General features: G+C 51.2%; 6 protein-coding genes across 6 annotated transcripts; 3 read left to right on the top strand and 3 right to left on the bottom strand.

Annotated features, from left to right (window-relative positions):
- The first annotated feature begins 428 nt into the window (after window positions 1-428).
- On the top strand, window positions 429-1,730 carry M431DRAFT_505094 (hypothetical protein). Its single transcript, XM_024918577.1, has 3 exons — window positions 429-670; window positions 727-874; window positions 1,051-1,730. Exons 1-3 carry the CDS (start codon window positions 641-643, stop codon window positions 1,656-1,658), a joined length of 786 nt encoding a protein of 261 aa, XP_024777191.1. The 5' UTR covers window positions 429-640; the 3' UTR covers window positions 1,659-1,730.
- Window positions 1,731-1,775: 45 nt separating this feature from the next.
- Window positions 1,776-5,076, bottom strand: M431DRAFT_505093 (hypothetical protein). Its single transcript, XM_024918576.1, has 5 exons — window positions 4,704-5,076; window positions 4,498-4,568; window positions 4,162-4,393; window positions 2,508-4,087; window positions 1,776-2,444 (listed from the first exon to the last, which is right to left on the bottom strand). The coding sequence occupies exons 1-5, from the start codon at window positions 4,706-4,708 to the stop codon at window positions 2,224-2,226; spliced, it is 2,109 nt and encodes a 702-aa protein (XP_024777190.1). The 5' UTR covers window positions 4,709-5,076; the 3' UTR covers window positions 1,776-2,223.
- Window positions 5,077-8,100: 3,024 nt separating this feature from the next.
- M431DRAFT_14239 (hypothetical protein) lies at window positions 8,101-9,953 on the bottom strand. Its single transcript, XM_024912641.1, has 4 exons — window positions 9,616-9,953; window positions 9,155-9,541; window positions 8,633-9,089; window positions 8,101-8,570 (listed from the first exon to the last, which is right to left on the bottom strand). The coding sequence occupies exons 1-4, from the start codon at window positions 9,824-9,826 to the stop codon at window positions 8,450-8,452; spliced, it is 1,176 nt and encodes a 391-aa protein (XP_024777189.1). The 5' UTR covers window positions 9,827-9,953; the 3' UTR covers window positions 8,101-8,449.
- Window positions 9,954-10,720: 767 nt separating this feature from the next.
- On the bottom strand, window positions 10,721-11,341 carry M431DRAFT_2620 (hypothetical protein; the record flags this gene model as incomplete). The annotated part of the gene is made up of 1 exon (XM_024913877.1): window positions 10,721-11,341. The coding sequence occupies one exon, from the start codon at window positions 11,339-11,341 to the stop codon at window positions 10,721-10,723; it is 621 nt and encodes a 206-aa protein (XP_024777188.1).
- A 1,374-nt stretch (window positions 11,342-12,715) lies between these two features.
- Window positions 12,716-13,447, top strand: M431DRAFT_505088 (hypothetical protein). The gene is made up of 5 exons (XM_024918575.1): window positions 12,716-12,805; window positions 12,871-12,893; window positions 12,957-13,022; window positions 13,089-13,137; window positions 13,194-13,447. Exons 1-5 carry the CDS (start codon window positions 12,803-12,805, stop codon window positions 13,248-13,250), a joined length of 198 nt encoding a protein of 65 aa, XP_024777187.1. The 5' UTR covers window positions 12,716-12,802; the 3' UTR covers window positions 13,251-13,447.
- Window positions 13,448-13,768: 321 nt separating this feature from the next.
- Window positions 13,769-20,847, top strand: M431DRAFT_108985 (hypothetical protein). The gene is made up of 2 exons (XM_024911694.1): window positions 13,769-20,224; window positions 20,290-20,847. Exons 1-2 carry the CDS (start codon window positions 14,028-14,030, stop codon window positions 20,555-20,557), a joined length of 6,465 nt encoding a protein of 2,154 aa, XP_024777186.1. The 5' UTR covers window positions 13,769-14,027; the 3' UTR covers window positions 20,558-20,847.
- The last annotated feature ends 641 nt before the right edge of the window (window positions 20,848-21,488 follow it).

The following is a 21,488-nucleotide window of genomic DNA, read 5'->3' as shown; positions in this document are numbered from 1 at the left end:
TGTGCAGGCCGCTGTCGAGAGAAAAGGCGAAGAACCCCGAATCTTGTTTTTTCCTCGTGCAGTTGCTGGAATGGTGTTGTGAAGTGACGAGGATTGGGAGGGGAGGAACTGCCGTTGCTATCGATTGCCGCAACCAGCCCTGTAAGCTCTGCTGCTGCTGCTGCCGATTTTAGAGCTCGCTTGGGAGCTGCTGCAGCTGCTGTGCTTCCCTGACGTCTTCTATCGAACGATGCAAAGTATCGAAAACTTCGTCCGTCGCCGCAAGCCCCGCCATAAGGGACGTATGCTGTACCTGGTGCCCGCATGGTCCAAGCTTTCCCTCCCTGCAGCCAATCATTGCTGGTGATGTCAGATTATGTAACCACTGCTTGTAACTTTGTAGGCTACCGCTGGGACGCGCGATCACAGCATCACCAGCTCTCCCAAGACAGCGAAGCCTCTCTCACTGTTCGGTTTCTCGCTCCCTCCCCCAATTCATCCGAGCCGCATATCTAGTGCCTTTGAGCAGCCTCAGCAACAAACGGATAAACACTCCGTTTCCGCTTTCGAAGAGCTGCCGCAGATTCAAGCAGCTGCTCAGCTTCAGCTTCCGTCCTTACCCCACGTCGCCGCCTCTTCTTCACAAGCTCTATAAGCCAAGATGGATCACCGTCCGCAAGCATGGGGTCGAGTACGAAGGCCTCGAAGATACACTATAATTGCAATTCGCTGACTCTTCTGCCATAGCCGAGAGATGACGTTTACGGCGCCTACGACCACTCCTACATGCAGGACAATGGGCCCAAGCAGAACACTCAGCAGCCCATTGTCACTGGTACTTCAGTAATAGGCATCAAGTTCAAGGACGGCGTCGTCATGGCGGCTGATAACCTGGGTTCGTCTTCTTTGCCTATCTCTTCTTGTTCCCTTCTCTCGAATCGTCCTCCACAACGCCGTTACATCTCGTTGTTACCCCCCCTCCCCCTCCATCTCTGAGTATCCAAGCTTTCAACAAGACCAACATTTGTTCACCTAATTGACCGTCCCTCAACTAACTCTCAACCACTACAGCATCCTACGGCTCTCTCGCCCGCTTCACCGACGTCAAGCGTCTCCGCACCTTCGCCGACTCCTCCATCGTCGGCTTCAGCGGCGACATCTCCGACATGCAGTACCTCGACCGCCACCTCATCGACCTCTCCCTCTCCGAGGCCTACGAGTCCCCCGACACGCCCCGCCTCAACGCCGCCAACCTCCACCGATACCTCTCCAAGCTCCTCTACAACCGCCGCTCCAAGTTCGACCCGCTCTGGAACCACCTCCTCATCGGCGGCCTCGACGACAACGGCGAGCCCTTCCTCGCCGCCGCCGACCTCCTCGGCAGCACTTACTCCGCCCCTTCCCTGGCCACGGGTTTCGGCGCCATGCTGGCCCAGCCAATCATGAGACGCTATGTCCCTGATGAAGAGTCGGCCAAGAAGCTCTCCCGCGAGGAGGCCATCAACATTGTCAAGGAGGCTATGAAAGTGCTCTTTTACCGTGATGCTCGAAGTCTGGACTCTTACTCATTAGCTGTTGTGACCAAGGACGGCGTCGAGCTCAAGCAGGACGAGAAGCTAGAGGATCAAAGCTGGGCGTTTGCGGATAGAATCAAGGGCTATGGCACTCAGACAGTCTAAAGTCAGGGGGTTAGTTACTAAGACATAATTGCGGCCTATTCTGTTTTTATAGTGCAAAGAAATGAAAAAAGATCTTGGCTCTTAGATGAGCAATAAATTTCAAAGAAATTCTGCCTCCAGGAACTTCTCCATTGATGCCCAAGTCACTTCATTCTCTCGTTGTCATATTGAACAAAATGATCTTTTTACAATTTATGGATTATCTAGATTTCCAAGCAGACGCTAGAGCAAAGTCTACAAGCAGACGCTCAGGACACATGTTTTTCAGTAAACGAAAATGCACTCTGCCAAGACGCTCCGGCAGACGCATGTCCTACGTAAATAACAACAGCCCGCCTTGCTTTCGCCTATAAACGAGCTCGGCCGCACTGACAGTTGAACCCTTCTAAGGTCCTGATTACATACAAAAATATAAAGCGCATCCTCCTAATACAGAAAAAATCATTGCTGAGCCGTTAAAAGTTCCCTGACTGCCAACTCCTCATTATCTTTTAATACGTGGCAGCAAAAAAATGCCCCTGCCACGTCAACATCCATCCAGTGAGTAGAGCCGACCGGCGTCTCTTTACTCGACAGTGACGGACTTGGCCAAGTTTCGAGGGAAATCAACGTTGAGGCCCTCAAGAACAGCCAGCCAGTAGGCAATCAGCTGCAGGGGAATGACGTTCAAGATACCCTGCAGGCAGTCGACGGTCTTGGGGATCTCAATCTTGAGAGCATCCGAGGCCTTGAACTCCTCATCGGCAGGGTTGCAGATGACGATGGGCTTGCCACCACGAGCAATGACTAGAGCGAGCGTTAGCGTTGTGAGAAAAATAAAAAAGAGTGTTTTAATTGGAATTAACTTACCCTGCTGGTAGGCGTTGAGGGACTTGGTGAAGATCTCGTCACGAGTGAGGATCATGATGATGGGGAGGTTCTCGTCGACCAGAGCCAAAACACCGTGCTTCAGCTCACCAGACATGACAGCCTCGCAGTGGAGGTACGAGATTTCCTTGATCTTCAAGGCACCCTCAAGAGCGGTGGAGAACTGGCTGCCACGGCCAAGCAGCAACAGAGACTTCTGATCCTTGAAAACCTTCTGGCACAGGTCCTTGATGGGCTGGTCCAGGTCGAGAATCTGCTTGATCTGGGCGGAGACGTTGGAGAGACCCTCCATGATCTCCTCTCGGCGAGCCTTCTTGGAAGCACGGTCCTCGCTAAGGGAGAGAGCGAACATGACCATGGCAATGAACTGGGAGGTGTAGGCCTTGGTGGAGGCAACACCGATTTCGGGGCCGGCGTTGACGTGGACACCGCAGTGGGTGAGGAGAGAGATGGAGGAACCGACAACGTTGACGATACCGACGGTGAGGGCACCACGCTCCAAGCAGTATCGGAGGGCCATCAGAGAGTCGGCGGTCTCACCAGACTGAGAAACAAAAACGCAGGTGTCGTCTCGGAAGACGGGAGCCTCACGATCGAGGAAATCAGAGGCCAGCTCAACGGAGATGGGGATCTCAGCCAGCTCCTCAAAGATACCTCGGACAGCCATGCAAGAGTGATAACTGGTACCGCATGCAATGAAGATGATTCTACGGCATCGTCGGATAGTAGAGATGTATGAGCGCAGACCACCGAGAGTGACGGTCTTGTTGGCAACGTCAAGACGACCACGCATGGTGTTGACAACAGACTCGGGCTGCTCGAAAATCTCCTTCTGCATGAAGTGGTCAAATTTGCCCTTCATGATCTCCTGGAGCTCCAGCTCAAGAGTGTGGATAGCTCGGACGTTGGAGCTGCCATCGGCCTTCTTCAGGCGGTGGATGTTGAGGGATCCCTCGTGGATGTGAGCAATGTCGTCATCCTCAAGGTACAAGACCTTCTTGGTGTGCTCAACAATGGCTGAGGGGTCGGAAGAGAGGAAGAACTCGGTGGGCATGGGCATGCCATCATCAGTCATGAAAGCACGCGACTGGGAGCGGTGCAGGAGAGACTTGTCAGGGGCACCCAGGGCGCTGGAGGGGGCCAGGAGGTCCCCAGCGGCGGCCTTCTTGAGGGCAACGGTCTGAGAAGCAGCCTCGGCGGAGAGAGCAGCGTCGTCCTCGCCATACTCGACGTCGACGAAGTCGACCTTCATGCGGCGCTGAGTCTTGACACCAATGACAAGAGGGGAACCCTTTCGGGCAGCAATGACCTCGTGGGGGTAGTGAACAGACTTGATCAGCAGACCATAAGCACCCTCAAGCTCCTGGATGACGGCCTTGATGAGGTCGGTGAAGCCAATCTGGGGGTGTTGGTCGTAGATGTACTTGGCGAGCTTGGCAATGCACTCGGTATCGGTCTCGGTCTCAAACTTGAAGCCCTTGCTGGTCAGGAGGGTCTTGAGCTCCTTGTAGTTTGTGATGATACCATTGTGAACAACAGTGAACTGCGAGGTGGGGTCGGATCTGTATGTGGCGGCGGGCGTCTTGTTAGCTTTCTGGATCAAGAATTGTACATAAAAATATAGGGGGAGACAAACCGGTGAGGGTGGCAGTTGAGAGTGGAGGGGGGGCCGTGAGTAGCCCATCGGGTGTGGGCAATACCGGCATGTGAGTCGAAAACCTTGGTCAAGTCCAACTCGGACTCGTCAATGAGCTTCCTCAGCTTGACCACCTTGCCAACCTCCTTGAAGGCCAGAACCTCATTCTTCTTGTCGCCGTCGATGGCCAGACCGGCGGAATCGTATCCTCTGTACTCAAGACGGGACAGACCTAGAAAAGGACCAAGGCGTTAGCTGTCAAATTGCTCTCCACGTCAAGTTTGCCAAAATACCCCTCCATCGATGCCCGGGAATAAAAAGATGGGAGCTCCTTACCGTTCAGCAGAGTATCAAGAATGAACTTGCGGTCCTTCTCCACCAGGTAGTTGACGTATCCGAAAATGCCACTGTGGAAACAAGCAAAGCAGTGTCAGTGGCACGTCAATTGACAATTAGGCTCACGTCTCTGAGGTCATGACAGCACCACAACAAGAAGACGGATGCAGAGAGCGGGGCGGTGAATGGTGGGATGGAAAGCTTACCACATGATTGCTGATGATGTCTATGGACAGAATAGAAGCAGGAAAATGCAGGATCTCGCAATGAAACGAGAGCTGGACGAGACGGGAGAGAAGAGGGAATCAACAATAAAGAAGAGCGCGCCAATATAAGCCCAAGATAAGGTGGTAAGATGGTGGAATTGGCTGGGACTAAGGGGCGAAGGTTTAGGTTGGTTTGGTATAAAAGGAGGGGAGGCGCGGACAGATGAGTTTAGGTTTGGGCGGCACGCGAAGGTGGGAAGTATTATTCTATATGTACTCGTGCTGTCTCGCAGTGACGGGCCCTCTGACTGGGCAGTGACTTTGCGTGCTAAAAACGAGCAAGGCAAACGTGCTCGTACCTGTTACTCCCTTGGCAGAAGACAGGAAAAGGAGCACTGGCCAGAAGTAGCGGAGCGAGGCTTTGGGGCTCAGCTTAATGTGGAGAGGGTGGGAGGGGAGAGGGTCCGAGGTGGGCAGCGAGCTTAGGTGGGCAGGGAGCATGCGGTACCGTGGAGGGACCGCACGATGGGGGCTCCGAGCAGCTGGATGTCAGGTACAGCTCGGGTACAGGCCGGGTACTGGCTACCAGCTGGATGACGGAGATGATCTTTGGCGGTTGTTGTTGTGCTGTTGTTGTGCCCCTCCTACACCCTCCCTGTTTGGCCTGACCTTGCAAAGAGCAGCACCATTTTCGTCTCCCTGTTCGATTTGCTATCAATATTATGCTAAGTCTGGTCTGTGGTACCTCGTACTGTACCTGCGTCGCAGACCGTGGTCGAATTTACGAGCTTCCAGCGGCATTGATGTTACACTATTGGATTGCCGTCATTCACTCACTCTGCCTTGTTTTGTCTGATCTACTGTAGAACTCCATGCAAAGTTGCAAGCGACTAGCCTCTTGGCCCCAACGTCACCGCTACCTACCGATAACTTGTATTAGAATACGGAGTATACAGACCAGATACAAAGCCATTCACGCCGCTGTCATATGCCACTGATTCCCACCAGCTTGTAAGCTTGATTGCCAAAAGCGGACCAAGGGACTCAAAGTCACCCACGTCCCCAGTTGATTGATGCCCAGGGGGTGTGTCAAGGTGTGAGTGCGAGTGTGAGTGTGAGTGATTCGGAGCTGAGCATGTCGGGCGTGAGATGGACAGATGCGGACGATTCCGCCGCTTGACAAGCCCGTCCGTCCACGGCTGGTCATGCTCATGCCTCAGATGCTCGTACAGGCCAGACTTGATTGCACTTGTACGAGTACGCATCTCGGACTGCGCGTGCTGGCAGCTCCCGGCCGCATTGGCTGGTGGCGGGGTCGAGGCTTTACAGCTTGTGCTCGTCCCGGCACGGCCTTATTCCAACATCAAAAAGTATAAGCACAGCCAGAAGCAGAGGCAGAAGCAACAGCAAAAGCAAGAAAAGACTCCCAATGACACTCGCCCTCGATATCGGGCATCCATGCTTCCCTCTTGCTTCCCCGGCGCCGGACAGAATGCCATCTATGCCATGGCATTGATAGTGGACAGGACAGTAAACACATCTGGCGCGGTGACTGGACAACGCCCTGTGTCGTTCCCGCACTAAGGCGCCCCTCAATTCTCTACATCTCGTTGGTGGGGCTCCGTCGTCAGCGTCGTACAGCAAAGGGTGCCACTGTCTTGTCTGTATATCCCACATTCCATCATCTACAGCACCCAACGTACTCCATCTTTTTGTCTCTTGTCATCATCGTGTCCAACACAGACAGACTTTTGCAAAAACCCACCCGTCAAGTCACAAACCCTTCAGCCAAACCAAAAGCTCTCCCACTCCGCCCCAGCAACCGGTTCGCAAAGTTCCAAAAGGCTAGGCCCTTCGCCGCTAAAAAACTGGTCCAAACCTGACGCTAGCATTTCTCGCCCATCCCATGTCCCTTTTTTTCTCTGAATGCGTTAGATCAAGGGGAAAAGGAGCCTCGTGTGGCGTCCACCAGCGACTCACCACCATGCCACCGCCCGACCCTGATTCCGGCCAATCCCCTCGCTCCAGCCGTGCTAAAAAGCGTCTTACACAGACAGGATCCGTACTATGCTCCGTCCAAAGCCCGTCCGACTTGAACGGTTCGCCAGTATTACTCCGTAGCCCTCCCGTTTTTTTTTTTGCTTGTGGGCAAAAGTAAGCTGCGCTGCTCCAAAGCACAGACGGACCCGGACCCATCAAAAAAGTCAGGCACAGGTTTCACGATTTTGATTCAAAAAATAATCGAATCAGGTAGAATCACAAGAAAATCGCCTCTGGTGCCGTGCCGCACGAGCAAATCCTTCCCGTGGCACCTCCTGGGAGACGTCATAAGGCTCGTATTCCGGCCAGGTACACACACCAGGTCCGTCTCTATTGTTTTTTCCCCTTGCCCCCCCTCTCTTCCCGATAGAAACCACCCCTGTCCGTTTCTGCCGGCACTGTACTAGAGGGACGTCCGGCAATACGGAGTGTCCTGCTGAAAATAGCCCACCCCGGGCCCGTCGATGAAATTGCAGCCTCGTATGCTCGTGATAACGCTATCGCTCCGACTCGGTACCAACGTGAAAAGAAGAAATTCGCTAATACATAGCCCGCCGCGCCCTCTGATCGTCATCCAGGCCAAGCATTAGATGGAAGAAGAAGCAATCAATCTAAACCCTTGCTTGGCGCCGTCCCCGAACAATCCAGATCGCGCTTGGGCTGAGAAGGTTCCTTTTCACAGCCTCATTGATTTGCCCCTAGCACTCCTTAGTAACGGTTCGTTAGCTCAGCTCTTCTATTTTTATTTCCAAGAATAGCATCACTCTGTTTACGCGGCTGAGATATGGAGTCTCCATGAATTTCGACAGCCGCGATGCAATTTTTTCTTTTGCATCATCTGTCAACTGTTTCTTTGTCCAGAGTCTTATTATTAGTAAACGTCAAGTAATGCAATCTCCGCAAAGCCACCATGGATCTGTCGCCTCCGGTCAGGCTATCTGCATACCTAGCTAAACCCATCCTCCTCATCACGCACACCGCGGCCCCAATAAAGGCATACACACACAAAAGAAGAAAAAAGAGCGAAGAGGATGATAGCAAACGAGAGCAACAAGTAGGCAAAACATGCTCTGTGGCTTGCCTCCCATTGGAAGTCCGGTCTCTACTAAAATCTGCCACCTTACTGCTCCTAGTATTATCTCCCCTCTGACTTCTGACATCAGCAATAATAATCGCCATTCTGCCTTGCTCCTTCGCCAGCCCAAGTTCAGCCGCCCCTTCTTAGTGGTCCATGCTAGCAATTTTCAATGCTATAAGCTCAATTGTTATCGCATGACTTGATTGCGGCAATTTGCAGGGCTGACATGTACTCAGCGGAATATCTGTAGTACCTTAAGCCATGGCACAACACTTTTGACTACTACTAGGTACTTTATTAGAAACGTCAAAGAAACAATGCCAAGCCTCTGTAATCCTGTAGCACTCCTATTCCGCAAATATCTACAAGCACGTCAGCCTTACCCATCAACACCATGTCCCCCAATACCAGGGCCCATCACCAGTATCAACAGATAGATCCCTTTAGGAGGCGGAGTCCGATAATGCCAGGTAGTTGCTGATGCATGTCATTCCTATGCCAAGAGCTCACTCGGCATTTGCATCTACATCATTTCATTATTATACAGTCCTAAAAAGTACCCATATCGGTATGCTTCTTTTCACTGGCGCCAGAAAAACCTTCTCAATGACCCTCCCTTGAAATGCTCTTACAGCTTCTGATACTCGAGCTTGCCCTCCAGCTTCTTCGCCTCCATCACCTTACGCACCGCCCTGTTGAAATCATCCTGGTTAACCGACTCTCGGTAATCTTTAATGGCAAACAGACCACTGTTTTCTCGTTGTTAGCAAGGACCTGTTCGTAGGTTTCCGGATTTGGATGAACCACTCACGCTTCAGTGACCACATTTCGCAAGTCAGCTCCATTCAATCCGTCGCTCATCTTGACGACGCTTTCAAAGTCGATATCGCCATCGATGACAACAGAAGAGGCATGGATCTTGAGAATCTCCAGCCGTCCAACCTCATTTGGTAGCGGGATCTCAATCTTTCGGTCCAGACGACCAGCACGCAGCAGCGCGGGGTCCAGGGTATCCGGTCTGTTCGTAGCCATGATAATCTTTGTCTTGCCCAAGTAGTCGAATCCGTCCAGCTGGTTGAGGAGCTCCATCAAGGTTCTCTGGATCTCACGATCGGCACTTGTACCCTCAGAAAATCGTCGTCCTCCGATGGCATCGATTTCGTCCATGAAGATGATGCACGGCTCGTGCTCTTTGGCATAACCAAACATTTCTCGGATCAACCTCGCAGACTCTCCTATATACTTGTCGACAATGGCCGACGAAACAACTAGGAGTTGTTAGCCTCCATCTCCCATGCAACCTTTGCTCTCTCATCTGCCAAACGCGACTTACCTTTCAGGAAATTTGTCTCCAGACTGCTTGCAACGGCTCTGGCTAGAAGGGTTTTCCCTGTTCCGGGAGGACCGTAGAGCAAGACACCCTTGGGTGGCTTGATGCCTACTCTGAGGAAGAGCTCTGGATTCTTCAAGGGAAGCTCGATAACCTCTCTCAGCTCACGAATCTGGTCGTTAAGTCCACCAATTCCTGCAAAGCTGACCTGGCCAGGGTCTTCCAGTGACATGTTGTAGACTAGCGGATCGACCTCTCGCGGGAGCATACGCATGATCGTGAGCGTCGTCATATCGAGCGCGACACGTGTGCCTTGCTTCATCTTCGTCTTGTCGACCTTGGATCTGCAGCCCACGACATACCGGGGACCAGATGACGCCTTGACGATGACTGGAAAGCACTCAAGGTTAGCATCATCCTCGGAAACAGCTTCCCATCCCAAGATCCTTGGCAAGTGCCCTTACATCTCTCATCATCCAGCTGCTTCAGGACTTCACCAATAATCTGTCCTACACTCTGCAGCGCTTTGATGTTCTCCTCTGTCCGGTCATATTCCTTCTGGAGGTCTTTGATCTCTAGTCGTAGGTTCTTGAGCTTTGCCTCCCATTCGCGGGATTCGATGAGCTTCGTCCGGTAGGCGTTGAGGGCCGCCTGGCGCTCTTCTTCCGCAGACATGATTGGGGGAGCTGCAGCGATGGTAGTATTATGTTCCGTAAAGTGCGTCTTCAATTCCAAGGGTTTTGTCGTTGGTTCGGTGGGAGCTTGCTGGAGTTGATGGTGCTAGATCGGGTCTTGGTGGCTGCTCTTTGAAATCGTTGGAGGCTTACCTCACTCATTGGAGCCTTGAGCTAATCCCTGCCACCGCTGCTCGGCAGAAGATCGGCACTACCCATTGCAGCTCCAGCCCCTCTATGGAGTGCTAACTGCATATTACGACCATTTGCTCTTCACTATGAGATACCTTGATAGATACAAATATCAAATAAATGGCTTTGTTTATTTTCTGAGCTTATGCCAATTCCTTACATTTCTCATGCAGCATCACTACCTTTCCTTCCTGAGATTTAACAGCTTACCATCAGAAGACTCCTCACATGTTTCCTCTCCAAGTCTAGGCAATCTACAGAGTACATTCAGCAGAATAGGCCAAAGAGCAGGTTGATGTAAGATATGTGTCTGCCTCAAGCAATTGGGCAAAATGGCAGTTTAAAATTGTGCGTTGTCGGCGCGGAGAGTTTCTTATATACATGTTACATATCCCAAGGCCTTCTTCGTCCCATGCCCCCGGGATAAATGTACAGGGATCTTTCAATGCCCCGCTACCCCAAGTCTCGAAGCTCTAGAAGTCCTCCAGACCCCTCGTTAGGTATGCTGGCATTCCCAATGATGTGTCTTGAACCTGCGCGCGGGACTCTGGGTTGATGAAAGTGGCATGACTCCTCTGATCGTGGGTGCAAATGCTTCCTCTCTGTGATAGGCGTGGAATAACATGGTATGTTCGACTGCGTTAAACGTATTGACTGGGAGGGAAGGCGGGGTCCCCTATTCGGGTTGGTGAAGATATGCTCTTCATTTCTTGTTCTCGCTGCCCTCAATTGCATCGTCTTTCGTCTCTGTCTTGGGTTCGCCGTCTGCGTCGAAGCCAAGGGCATCCAATTCGCGAATGAGTTCGTTGATCTTGATGACCTTAGCGATCTGCTCAGGCAACAGACCTTCGCCTCCATCCTTCTTCATCTTGAGCTCCTTAGCTTGCTTCAGTTTCTTCTTAAGACTTCTAGCCTTTTTCTCGCGCTCAACTTCAGGATCAAGCTCTTCTGCCTTGGGCTGACCATCTTGTGTAGTTGCAGTTGCATCGGCCTTGGCCTCGCCTTCACCTTCACCGTCGCCAGCTGCCTTGGCCTTTTTCCGGGCCTCTCGGCGTTTCGCGTTCTTATTGCTTGCAGCCGAACCTTGGTCCGGCTTCTCGTCTTGCGCAGAGGCGGCGCCAGGAATGCCTATTCGCTTTCCTCGTTCGCGAAAAGCTTCTGCTGGTCGATTCTTGTAGACTTGGACATCTTCGGGGGGCTGGTAGCCGGGTCGGATCTTGATAGCCTTGCGTTTGCTTCCGTCGGCTCGAGTAGATTCGGGGATGTGACGCTCTCCGCTGGCCTCGTCTGTTGTAATACCAGAATTTGTCGTAGCAGGTGCCATTGTCGAGGCTGCAGACACAATGGTCTGAGAAAGCTCGCCGTAAAGCAGGTTGTTTGATTCGTAGTGACTCAGCGGTGCCCAATCACAGCCCGTTCAATTGATGGCTCGGATGCACAGGCTTCCAATAGCATAAAAATAGGCCTCTCAGGCACAGCTGCGGATTGGCCAGGCGATGTTCGATGCGGCAGCACTCAGGCAACACAGTGCCTACAGTTTGCGAGACAACTTGAAGCTCGGATGAGACCCGAGGCGTGACCATGCAATGGACAGAAAAAGGTGGCCCAACGCACCCCCACTATTCTGCGTTATACTCCTAGTGGCTGAGCTTATCTCAAGATTTGGCTTCCATGTCACAACCACATGTTAGCCATGCCGTTCTTTAACGCCTATGTATTGGGGCAATGCTACCTTAATTAGCTGGTACTTGTATCCTAATACATGACCTTTAAAGTCAGTACAGCAGATAGTCAGACCTGAAATCAAGGGGAATGAAACAAGACTTCTTGAACTTCCTAATCTCAACCTCTAGCATGGCCACAGCCCTGTGGGATTATCGAAGTAGAGAAATCATTGGCAAAGTCGTAGCGCTTTGATACAAGAATCGTAGGTCAAAATTAGGACACCTTATTCTCCATGTGAGTATTTTCCAGGGTCCAGGCTTTTCCGATTTATTCGAAAAGTTTCGCATTTCTCGAGGTTCGAAATTTGAGGGCTCGTTTCACGCACACAGTCTCTACCGAGGTGAGTTCTACCATCCATATCCTCTCACATAGGTATGCTCCAATAGGTCAGCCATCTGATCTGCCAAGAGAGCAGTCAGCACTCTGTGCAGATGAACATCTGCTATCAACAAATAACGAGCCCACGTTGATATAGGAGCCACGCTACCGCACGTATCACAGGCCAATGATACGAAAATGCGATTTGTTGTCGACTATATATTCATACATACTAAAATATGGCTAGCTATGCACACGAAACAGAAAGACACTCATAACGTTTAGGTTTAAGAGACATCCCCTGGTAAGAATAGGGAAAATACAAAGAGAGACGGCTGCTACGGAGCCTAGGAGTGTAAGGGTATGAGTTCCATCAGAACATCCACTGGTCAGTAATGGAAAAGCACTTAATCAAGAAGATTAGTATCAAATTCCGCCTTACAAATTAAAGCTGGTAAATGCAAGAGAACGAGAAAATTCACTCAGTGATTCGTGGTAAATGAATGCAAAGAACTGACTGAGGCTATAGGCGGGAGCCGCCGGGTTGAAATTGTGGAGCGGAATCCCAGGTTGCCGCTGGCCAATCAGCGTTGCTTACTTTCTGCTTGCGCTCGCGGATTTCCCTAGCAGAACTTCTTCTGAGGCCATTCCTAACCTCTTCAAAAACCCGCCAACGACAGCACCTCGGTCTCTACGCAATCGCGACTGCATTAGAAGCATTCAATTGCTCGTCAAAGTCAACATGGTAAGCAGCAAAAAGCCGCAATCCGTTCCGCCATCGCATCACAAGCTAATCGCGCACATGCGCAGTCTCTCGCACAGTCTATCTACAGGCAAGTCGCAACGACAGCGAATCAACGAACGTAACCACGGCATCCTAACATATAACTCTGCAGCACCGTGTTCCGCAAGAACTTCACCATGCTTGCGGCTGTTTTCGGTGCCGGCTTCGCTTGGGAGATGTATGAGGAACCTACCACATTCGATCGAGAGTCTGGGCAGCAAAAAGCTAATTAAGGGTGCAACAGCGGTTTCAACGCCACCATGAACAACATCTGGGACAGCAACAACCGAGGCGTAAGTGCTGAGTCGAAAAGAGGCAATGACTGGCCGAGAGCTAACCAGGAGACCAGCGCCAATGGAAGGATATCCGACACAAGTACATTGAGGGCGGCGAGGACGAGGAGTAAGATCAACATGCAAATTCCGGTTGCTACGGCTAGAATGGGTGTGGCATGGGACTGCCTGGGGAAAATGTACAAAACCAACGAGAAATAGAATGATTCACAACTTTTTCCTTTCCCTTTGGCCTGAATCACGGCTATCATACCTCTGCACCCGGCTAGCACCAACTTATCCGCGGGCAGTCATACGATGTCATTACCGATCTCTGCACCTGTGCACAAGCACTCGGGAAGCCCTCATGACCCATACTATCTCCATGAAATGACTCTCCAGTGGCTCTCCGTAATAATTGTGTATGATGAATGCATCCACTTCTTTGGCGGGACTCAAACATTGTTCCAGCGCCAACTGACGTATTGTGACCCGGTACTTAGTCACAGAGGGGCAAAGGTGGAAGAACTCTCTAAAAATTGGTGGCGGTCGCCTAGACAGCTCTAGGGACTGTCAGACCTTCTAGCACCGCCTGACAGATAGCTACAGCGGGTTAGCAGGTAGGCAGCAAATAACATTCGCCGCCTCAAAACAAATCTACATTTTCAACCAGAGCAAATCAACACATCATACCAACATAGTCGCATACCCACAGCAACGACGCTGCAACATCTACGCTCTCCTTGTTGACAGGTCCTCTCTCTACCGCGCCAGCCCCAGCTCCAGCTACGGGCCATCTCGTCATTCTAACGAGCATTTCCTCTGGAGCTGACACCACCAACAGAACCCCCACCTCCCGCATTGCGCACACGCCTTCGGTCAGTTGCAGAACGACGCTGCATCATGAGCTCATGAGAATGGAGAACCCTTTATCTACTCAAGAGCAGCAGCTCTGCCAGCTACTGGCAGATCTGCCCGCGCGATTCGACTATCGCTATACAGAGGAAGCTTCCCGAGAGCTCCTAACCAGCCTGTTCTGGTCGTTGGCTGGCGGCAACCATGAATACATGCGACTTCTGTTCCCCGAGGGCAGACCGTCCGACAGTCTGAAGCTTGGTGATGCTCAGGGCGCTGTAGAAGGTGCCGAATACACAGAGGCGGCTCGAGGGAAGCGATGTGGTCACATCTTCAAGCCTGGTGAGGCATCCTATATGTGCAGGACATGCGGGACGGACGAGACATGCTGCCTGTGTAGCCGATGCTTTGATGCAACAGATCACACGGGGCACATGGTGAGAATCCAGATCTCAGTGGGAAACAGTGGCTGCTGCGACTGCGGAGATGATGAAGCTTGGAAAACGCCCCTGTTTTGCACTATCCACTCTGATGTGGCCTCTGGTTCTCACACGAGCGGTGCCGGAAAACCTGCCTCGCTTCCTGAAGATCTCGTCAACGGCGTACAGATGACGATTGGCAGAGCCTTCGATTATATCTGCGATGTTATATCTTGTTCGCCCGAGCAGCTGCGTCAGACAAAAACAAAGGATTCAATCCTAAAGGACGAAGAAGCATCTCGTTTAAAATCAACATATTATGGCTCCGATACCCAGGCTTGCACTGATTTTTCACTAGTGCTATGGAATGATGAAAAGCACACGGTTGATGAAGTTAGAGATCAGGTAGCTAGGGCCTGTAGGAAAACTCGGAAACAAGCCAATAATGACGCCTGGGAAACCGACGCAGTTGGACGAAGCCTTTTGGTTTTTTCAGACAATGTCGAACGGCTGCTACAAATGTCCAAGACATTAGAGTCTATCAGAGTCACAGTCACCATCCGATCAGCGAGAGACACGTTTCGTGAGCAGATGTGTGGTACTTTGATCGAGTGGCTAAGTGATATATCTGGTTGCTCAGTTGGCCATGATAATCACATCCTTCGACGAACCATATGCGAGGAGCTGATGAGGCCATGGAGGAAAGGAAGCGCCGCAACCCATACTCTAGGCCTTATCGACGACGAGGAGGCAGATGACCAGCGCCTTGAGACGAGAGCTAGGATGCACAATGTCAACGCGCGGTTTATTCTCGCCCTACAAGCTGCCGCCGGTGCCCAGGGCCTAACATTGGATCCTGATGACGGAGATGATGATGACGATGACGACGACGACGCCGATATGGATGATGACGAGGATGATGAGGACGATGAGAATCGTTCCGTCTCGGATGACGATGACGTTATGATGGTAGACGCACAGGGAGATGTTCCTGAACTAGACATGACAATAAGGCCCAACGAGGCTTTGGAGGAGGACGAGGCCACTCTAGCTGGATACCCTCCGCCGCCTCCACCTCCACCTGTTCCTGCACCTGCCGCCGAACAGGCACAGGAGCAAACGACTCAGACTACTCAGCAGCGTGAGAGTACGCCATCCGATTCTGACATGCAGGAGCCTCTCATTTCTCAAAGTATATACTCCAAAGCGAATGTGAAAATTCCCAAAACACCTGGCAAGATGGAAAAGCTACTGCCAAATCCTGGACTCTACTGGCTCGAGACTCCGGCGGCCTATACACAATCGGGCAACGTGCCACCGGCGGAGGATGTTTTCCAGCGTGTTCGCTTAGACTGGCTGCTTCTTTTCGACTTACGAATGTGGAAAAGGGCCAGAAATGACCTCCGTGCACTCTACATTTCGACAGTAGTCCAGATTCCAGAATTCAAACGAGTTGTGGCCCTTCGATTCGCTAGCCTCTACACCATCCTAGCCCAGCTGTATCTCGTTGGCGATAGGGAGCCAGATCATTCCATCATCAATCTCTCTCTCCAGATGCTGACGACGGCATCCATCACTGCAGAAGTAGTGGAGAGAGGCAACTTTTTGACCAGCTTGCTGGCAATTCTGTTTACATTCTTGACGACCAGACAAGTTGGTCACCCTTGGAATCTCTCCCCTGTTGCTGTTCTTGCCTTTGATAGCGGATCCGTCACGAATAGGCGCATGTATCACTTCTACCAAGATCTGAAATATCTCTTTAGCTCTCAGCATGTTCAAGAGCGACTCAGAAGTGAACCAAGATACCTGATGCAATTCCTAGATTTGGTGAAGCTTCACCAAGGCATTGGACCCAATGTTCGCGCAGTCGTCGAGCACGTTGAATATGAAGCTGATTCCTGGATTACGGCCTCTCTGGTTACCAGGCAGATCAACTTGCAAGCAAGGAACTTGGCTGAGGCGTTTCGCAATTGCCCGCCCAACGAGATACGCAATCTCATGAACGCCATCCGCCTGGCCGCCAAAGCTGCCACGTTCAACTCCGTTGGTGCGGATCGACTCAGGTTCAAACAAGCGGAAATCAAAGACGAAGTAAAATTCAAGACGATGAGTGACTTGGAGTTCGATGTCGAAGGCAAATCGTATGATGTTGTCAAATTCGTCGTCGAGAAAGATGCCATCAGCTTCCACCACGGGCTGCATTACACCTTGTCTTGGCTAATCGAGTGTGGAAGGTCTCTTCCGGCATCAAAAATGCGCGCTCTCTTGAGCTTCACCAGGCAAGAGCTCAAGTCAAAGCCAAGGCTCATGACAATAGGGCCTTTGCAGATTCCCAAGAAGGAGTACAGCCCGGAGGACTATTTAATGGCCGTATTTGATTACCCCCTCCGAGTCTGTGCTTGGTTGGCCCAGATTAAGGCGAATATGTGGGTTCGAAATGGCATTAGTCTTCGTCATCAGGCGAGTACATATCGCGGTGTCGGGCAGAGAGATGTTTGTCACCACCGAGACATTTTCCTTTTGCAAACGGCAATGGTAGTTTGTGATCCCTCTCGTGTCTTGGCATCCATTATCGACCGATTCGGAATGGAAAATTGGGTAAAGGGTATCTTTGAAGTTCTATCAGAAGCTCAAGATGATACTCAACACCTCGACGTTGTTGAAGATATGATTCATCTTCTCATTGTTCTCCTGAGCGACCGCACTTGCTTGATTGCTCCAGAGGATGAACCAAATTCTCGTCTGCTGGCCATGCGCCGGGACATCATTCACGTCTTGTGTCTCAAGCCACTGTCGTTTAACGAGATTTGTCAGAAGCTTCCAGAAAAATACCAAGAGTCAGAAGAGTTCCAACAAGTCTTGGATGAAATGGCCACTTTCAAGCCACCGGAAGGCGTATCTGATGTGGGCACTTTTGAACTCCGACAAGAGTTCATTGAAGAAATCGACCCCTACATCGCGCACTATAACAAGAATCAGCGCGAGGAGTCTGAACTTGCTTACCGCAAAAAGATGGCCAAGAAGACGGGCAAGACTGTGGAAGAAATTGTATTTGAACCTAAGCTTCGACCGATACCGTCTGGTCTATTCCAACATCTCGCAGAGTTCACCAGCACGGGTGTTTTCGCACAGGTCATTTACTACTCATTGTTGTACGCTCTAAGCGCGCACAAGTTTACACCGCTTGTGCCCAGCACTAGGATTGAAACATTTTTGCAGGTTGTTCTTCATCTCGTTTTGCTCGCCACCATGGAAGATGACAGCGCTGAGGTTGATGCTTCGGGGAAACCCTCCAAATCATTTGTCCACACGGCGCTCACAAGAGTCGCCCGAAGCAACTTTATGCCTGACGCAAGTAACGCCAGGACCATTGTTTCGCTCTTGGACATGCTATCTACCAATGAAGACTTCAAGGCAGTACATCCCAAAATTTCTCTCGTCCTCAAGCGCCTTAAGCAGAAACGACCAGGGGCGTTTAATGCAGAGTTTGTAAAGCTTGGACTGCCCGTAGATCGCATCAGTACTGCGTCTCCGGCAAACATATCTGCCGACGAAGAGCGCGAAAGAAGAAAGCAAGCGGCAATGAATCGCCAAGCAAAAGTCATGGCACAGTTTCAGCAGCAACAGAAGAGCTTCTTGGAGAACCAAGGATCCATTGACTGGGGATCGGATCTCGACGAGGACGACGAAGAGGACATGGAACAGGCCGAAGACCGCAAGCACAACTGGAAATACCCGACGGGGACTTGCATCCTGTGTCAGGAGGAGGCTGACGACCGACGTCTATATGGTACTTTTGCCCTCTTGAATGAGAGTCTCATCCTTCGTCAAACGGATTTCCAGGACCCCGATCTCGTTCGGGAAGCTTCACAGACTCCATGTAATCTCGACAGGTCAGCAGAGGACATTCGCCCCTTTGGTATAGCTCAAGAAAACAGAAAGATGGTGGAAAAGTTGAATTCCCATGGAGAGACATTCCTCGCCGAACGGCAGACCATTGGTAGGGGATTCGATGCCTCACTTTCTCGAGCCGGACCAGTGGCCAGCAGCTGTGGGCACATGATGCATTATCGTTGTTTCGAGCAGTACTACGAGGCAACCAATCGTCGACATACCCACCAGATCGCGCGGCACCACCCCGAGAACATTCTTCGAAACGAGTTTGTGTGCCCTCTTTGCAAGGCCCTGGGCAATGCTTTTGTTCCTATCGTCTGGAAAGGACTGGAGGAATCATACCCTGGAAATCTCCAAGCAGAGGAGAGCTTTGAGGATTTCCTAGACAAGCAAATATCATCCTACCCATTCGGCGGTAGCAAGGCTCGTGAAGTAGATGATTCGAAGCTGCCCGACATTGACACGCCAAGTCTCCCCGGAAGCCTGCTGCAAACACTGACGCCGTCAAAGCCTCGCCTGGAACCGATCTGGGTTAAAGATGAACTAGACGCACGATCATCAGCGACGCTGGGAGCATCAGGTAGCTCTTCAGCCGCGGCCGCGGCCGCGGAGACGTCAGAAGCAGGCGCTAATCAACCACCTGGTGCTGGTAACAGTCAGCTATTCTCGGAACTTTTATCCGCCTACCATCGACTGAGGGATACGCTGGTTGTCAATAAGCTAGACACTCGGTACCCAGTAGATAAGATGCAAGCAGGCGATGAACTCCACGCAAGTGATACGCTGGTTCAAGTTGTTGGATTCTCGATTTCCGAGGTGGAAATCCAGCAGCGTGGAATTGAAGCTCAGCCAGGAATGACCTTGATTGAGAAGATCCCAGAACAGGTAATAGCTCATTTGCGAATTCTTGCGGAAACAACCTCGGCATACATTAAGATAGGAGGCCGAAACCCGCATCCTGGAGGTCGAATAGAAAGCGAGTTCATTGCAGATGCTGAGCAGCAGCACGGCCAGCTGTTCATGGCGCAGCATTTCGGAGCAGAGGCTGGCGATGCACGTCGCCGGCTGTACAGCTACCCGCCGCTGCTGACGACAGACCCCTTCATCTTCTTGGTAGAATGCAGCTACGCATTGGTGCCGGCCGGAAAAGTCGACATCATGCATGTTGTCAGGCTCTGCTACTTGGCTGAGATTGTAAAGGTGGTCTTCCACATGGGCCGCAACATGCCTGTGGGCTTGTGGTTTGGTACGCTGGCAAGCCGGCAGACTCAAGATCCAGCCATGAATAACTTTGCCGATTTTGCCTTGGCCCTGAGCAAACTTAGCGTGGAGTTCCAGGCAATGGCTGGCATCGATGCCATGGCTCCAGAATTGGGAGAAAACCGAGGCTTCCAGCAGCCAGGAGTTGATACTTTGGAGGGGTGGTATTCGTTTGTGAAGAAGTACGCATCGGTGTTTTTGCGAAAATGCGTGATATTCCTCCATGTCAAGTACGGTGTGGACTTTAACAGTCACGTCTCGTCCGATGCCGGCGCTGATGAACTGGACCGCCTCACGGAGGCGCTGCGGCTGCCGACGTTTGATGAAATGTGCGCAGTCATGACGGTGGATTCGACGACGTGTGGATGGCCCAGCACTACCCCGGGGTTGGTGACAGGTTGGGTGAAGCACCAAGTGCTCTGGACTAAAGGTTATCCTACCTCGATCCCCTCAGCGGTAGTCAGTCATCCCGGCATATTCGAGTTGATTGGGCTTCCGCGAACATTCGACACGTTGATCGAGGAAGCAACAAGAAGAAAGTGCCCAACGACGGGCAAAGACCTCACAGACCCGATCATTTGCCTCTTCTGTGGAGAGTTGCTCTGCAGCCAGGGCACATGCTGTCAGAAGCCTGATACGGATGGTTCCAAGATTGGCGGTGCCCAGCAACATATGCGAAGGTATAATTCTTTCCTTACCTCCTTTTCTACTTGAGAAGGGGTCCAATGACTAACTCTTATTCCAGATGTCAGAGAAATATCGGAGTGTTTCTTAACGTACGCAAATGTTCTACAGTCTATCTGTTCCACAAATCGGGGTCGTTTACGCCTGCACCGTACATTGATAAATATGGCGAGACGGATCCCCAGCTACGCCATGGCCGTCAATTGTTCTTGAATCAGAAGAGATACGATACCATGATCAGAAACACGGTGCTCAAACATGGAGTTCCAAGTCTGATTAGTCGAAAGTTGGAAGCAGAGATTAACAATGGCGGCTGGGACACCTTGTGAGACTGACTGTTGGAATCGTAACCCGAGAGGGGATAAGTGTAATGAAATGTGGAGGGAATGTTGTTGCTTCGATTTACTCCTGGCGGTATCGGGATGATCCATTGTTGGCGTATGGGGTGAAATTCGAATGTTTCTATATGTGCTTATACAAGGAAACGTTTGGGTGTTTCAGTGTATGTAGGAAACGGCAGAATATTACAGGTTTGAATTATGTTTGATTCAAAGCATTGGAACGAGCTCTTTTGTCAGTTCTTCGGGTGCAATTCTTTGGTGAATTTGAATCTATTCATAGACGTAAATAAGGAATCTTTGTCCTTGTAACCACTGAGATAATCAATCGAGGGTCAATGGATCTTCTCAGCCGTGTAGTGACTGTTTTACTATTGTAATTTACCAAGCATATAAGGACAGTGTGGTTTCACAGTGTTTAAATGAGATATGTCACTGTATTGGCAAACGACCAGCCAATCGGGTCACGGCGCTCAAGAGCTAAGAAGCAACGCGCCGCGATACAAGGGAAGGCAAACGAAAGGCGCTGGTTGGTTCGCCCGCGAGGCTTTCGCATTTGTTTTCTGACAAGCTTCAACATTTGCCCTTTCCTGCTGCGACAAACAGCGCTCACGATTCAGGTCTTTGTGCGTCGGGTTTTTAAATTCACTAGCAACGAGAGCAAGAGCAAGAGAAAGAGCTTGCGGGGGCAGGGACGATGCCTAGCCGGAGATCAGGTCGCGCGGCGGCCAAAAAGGCTGCTGCTGCTCTTGGTACGTTTTTTTCTTTTTCTTTACAAGAGCCTGCGAGCGATTGCTTTGACTACAGGCCCCCGGTGTTGGTTTTATGTCGATGTTGTTGTCTGGCAGTGTCTTGCACATGATTTACAGCTGAATTCTTTTTTTTTTCTTTCCTTTTTCTTCCTGTCCGGTTGGAATCGCAT

This window comes from Trichoderma harzianum (genome assembly GCF_003025095.1).
Source record: "Trichoderma harzianum CBS 226.95 unplaced genomic scaffold M431scaffold_3, whole genome shotgun sequence".
In the NCBI taxonomy this organism is placed as follows: domain Eukaryota; kingdom Fungi; phylum Ascomycota; class Sordariomycetes; order Hypocreales; family Hypocreaceae; genus Trichoderma; species Trichoderma harzianum.
The sequence above is the reverse complement of the archived record's forward strand: the minus strand, read 5'-3'. Positions and strand labels throughout refer to the sequence as shown.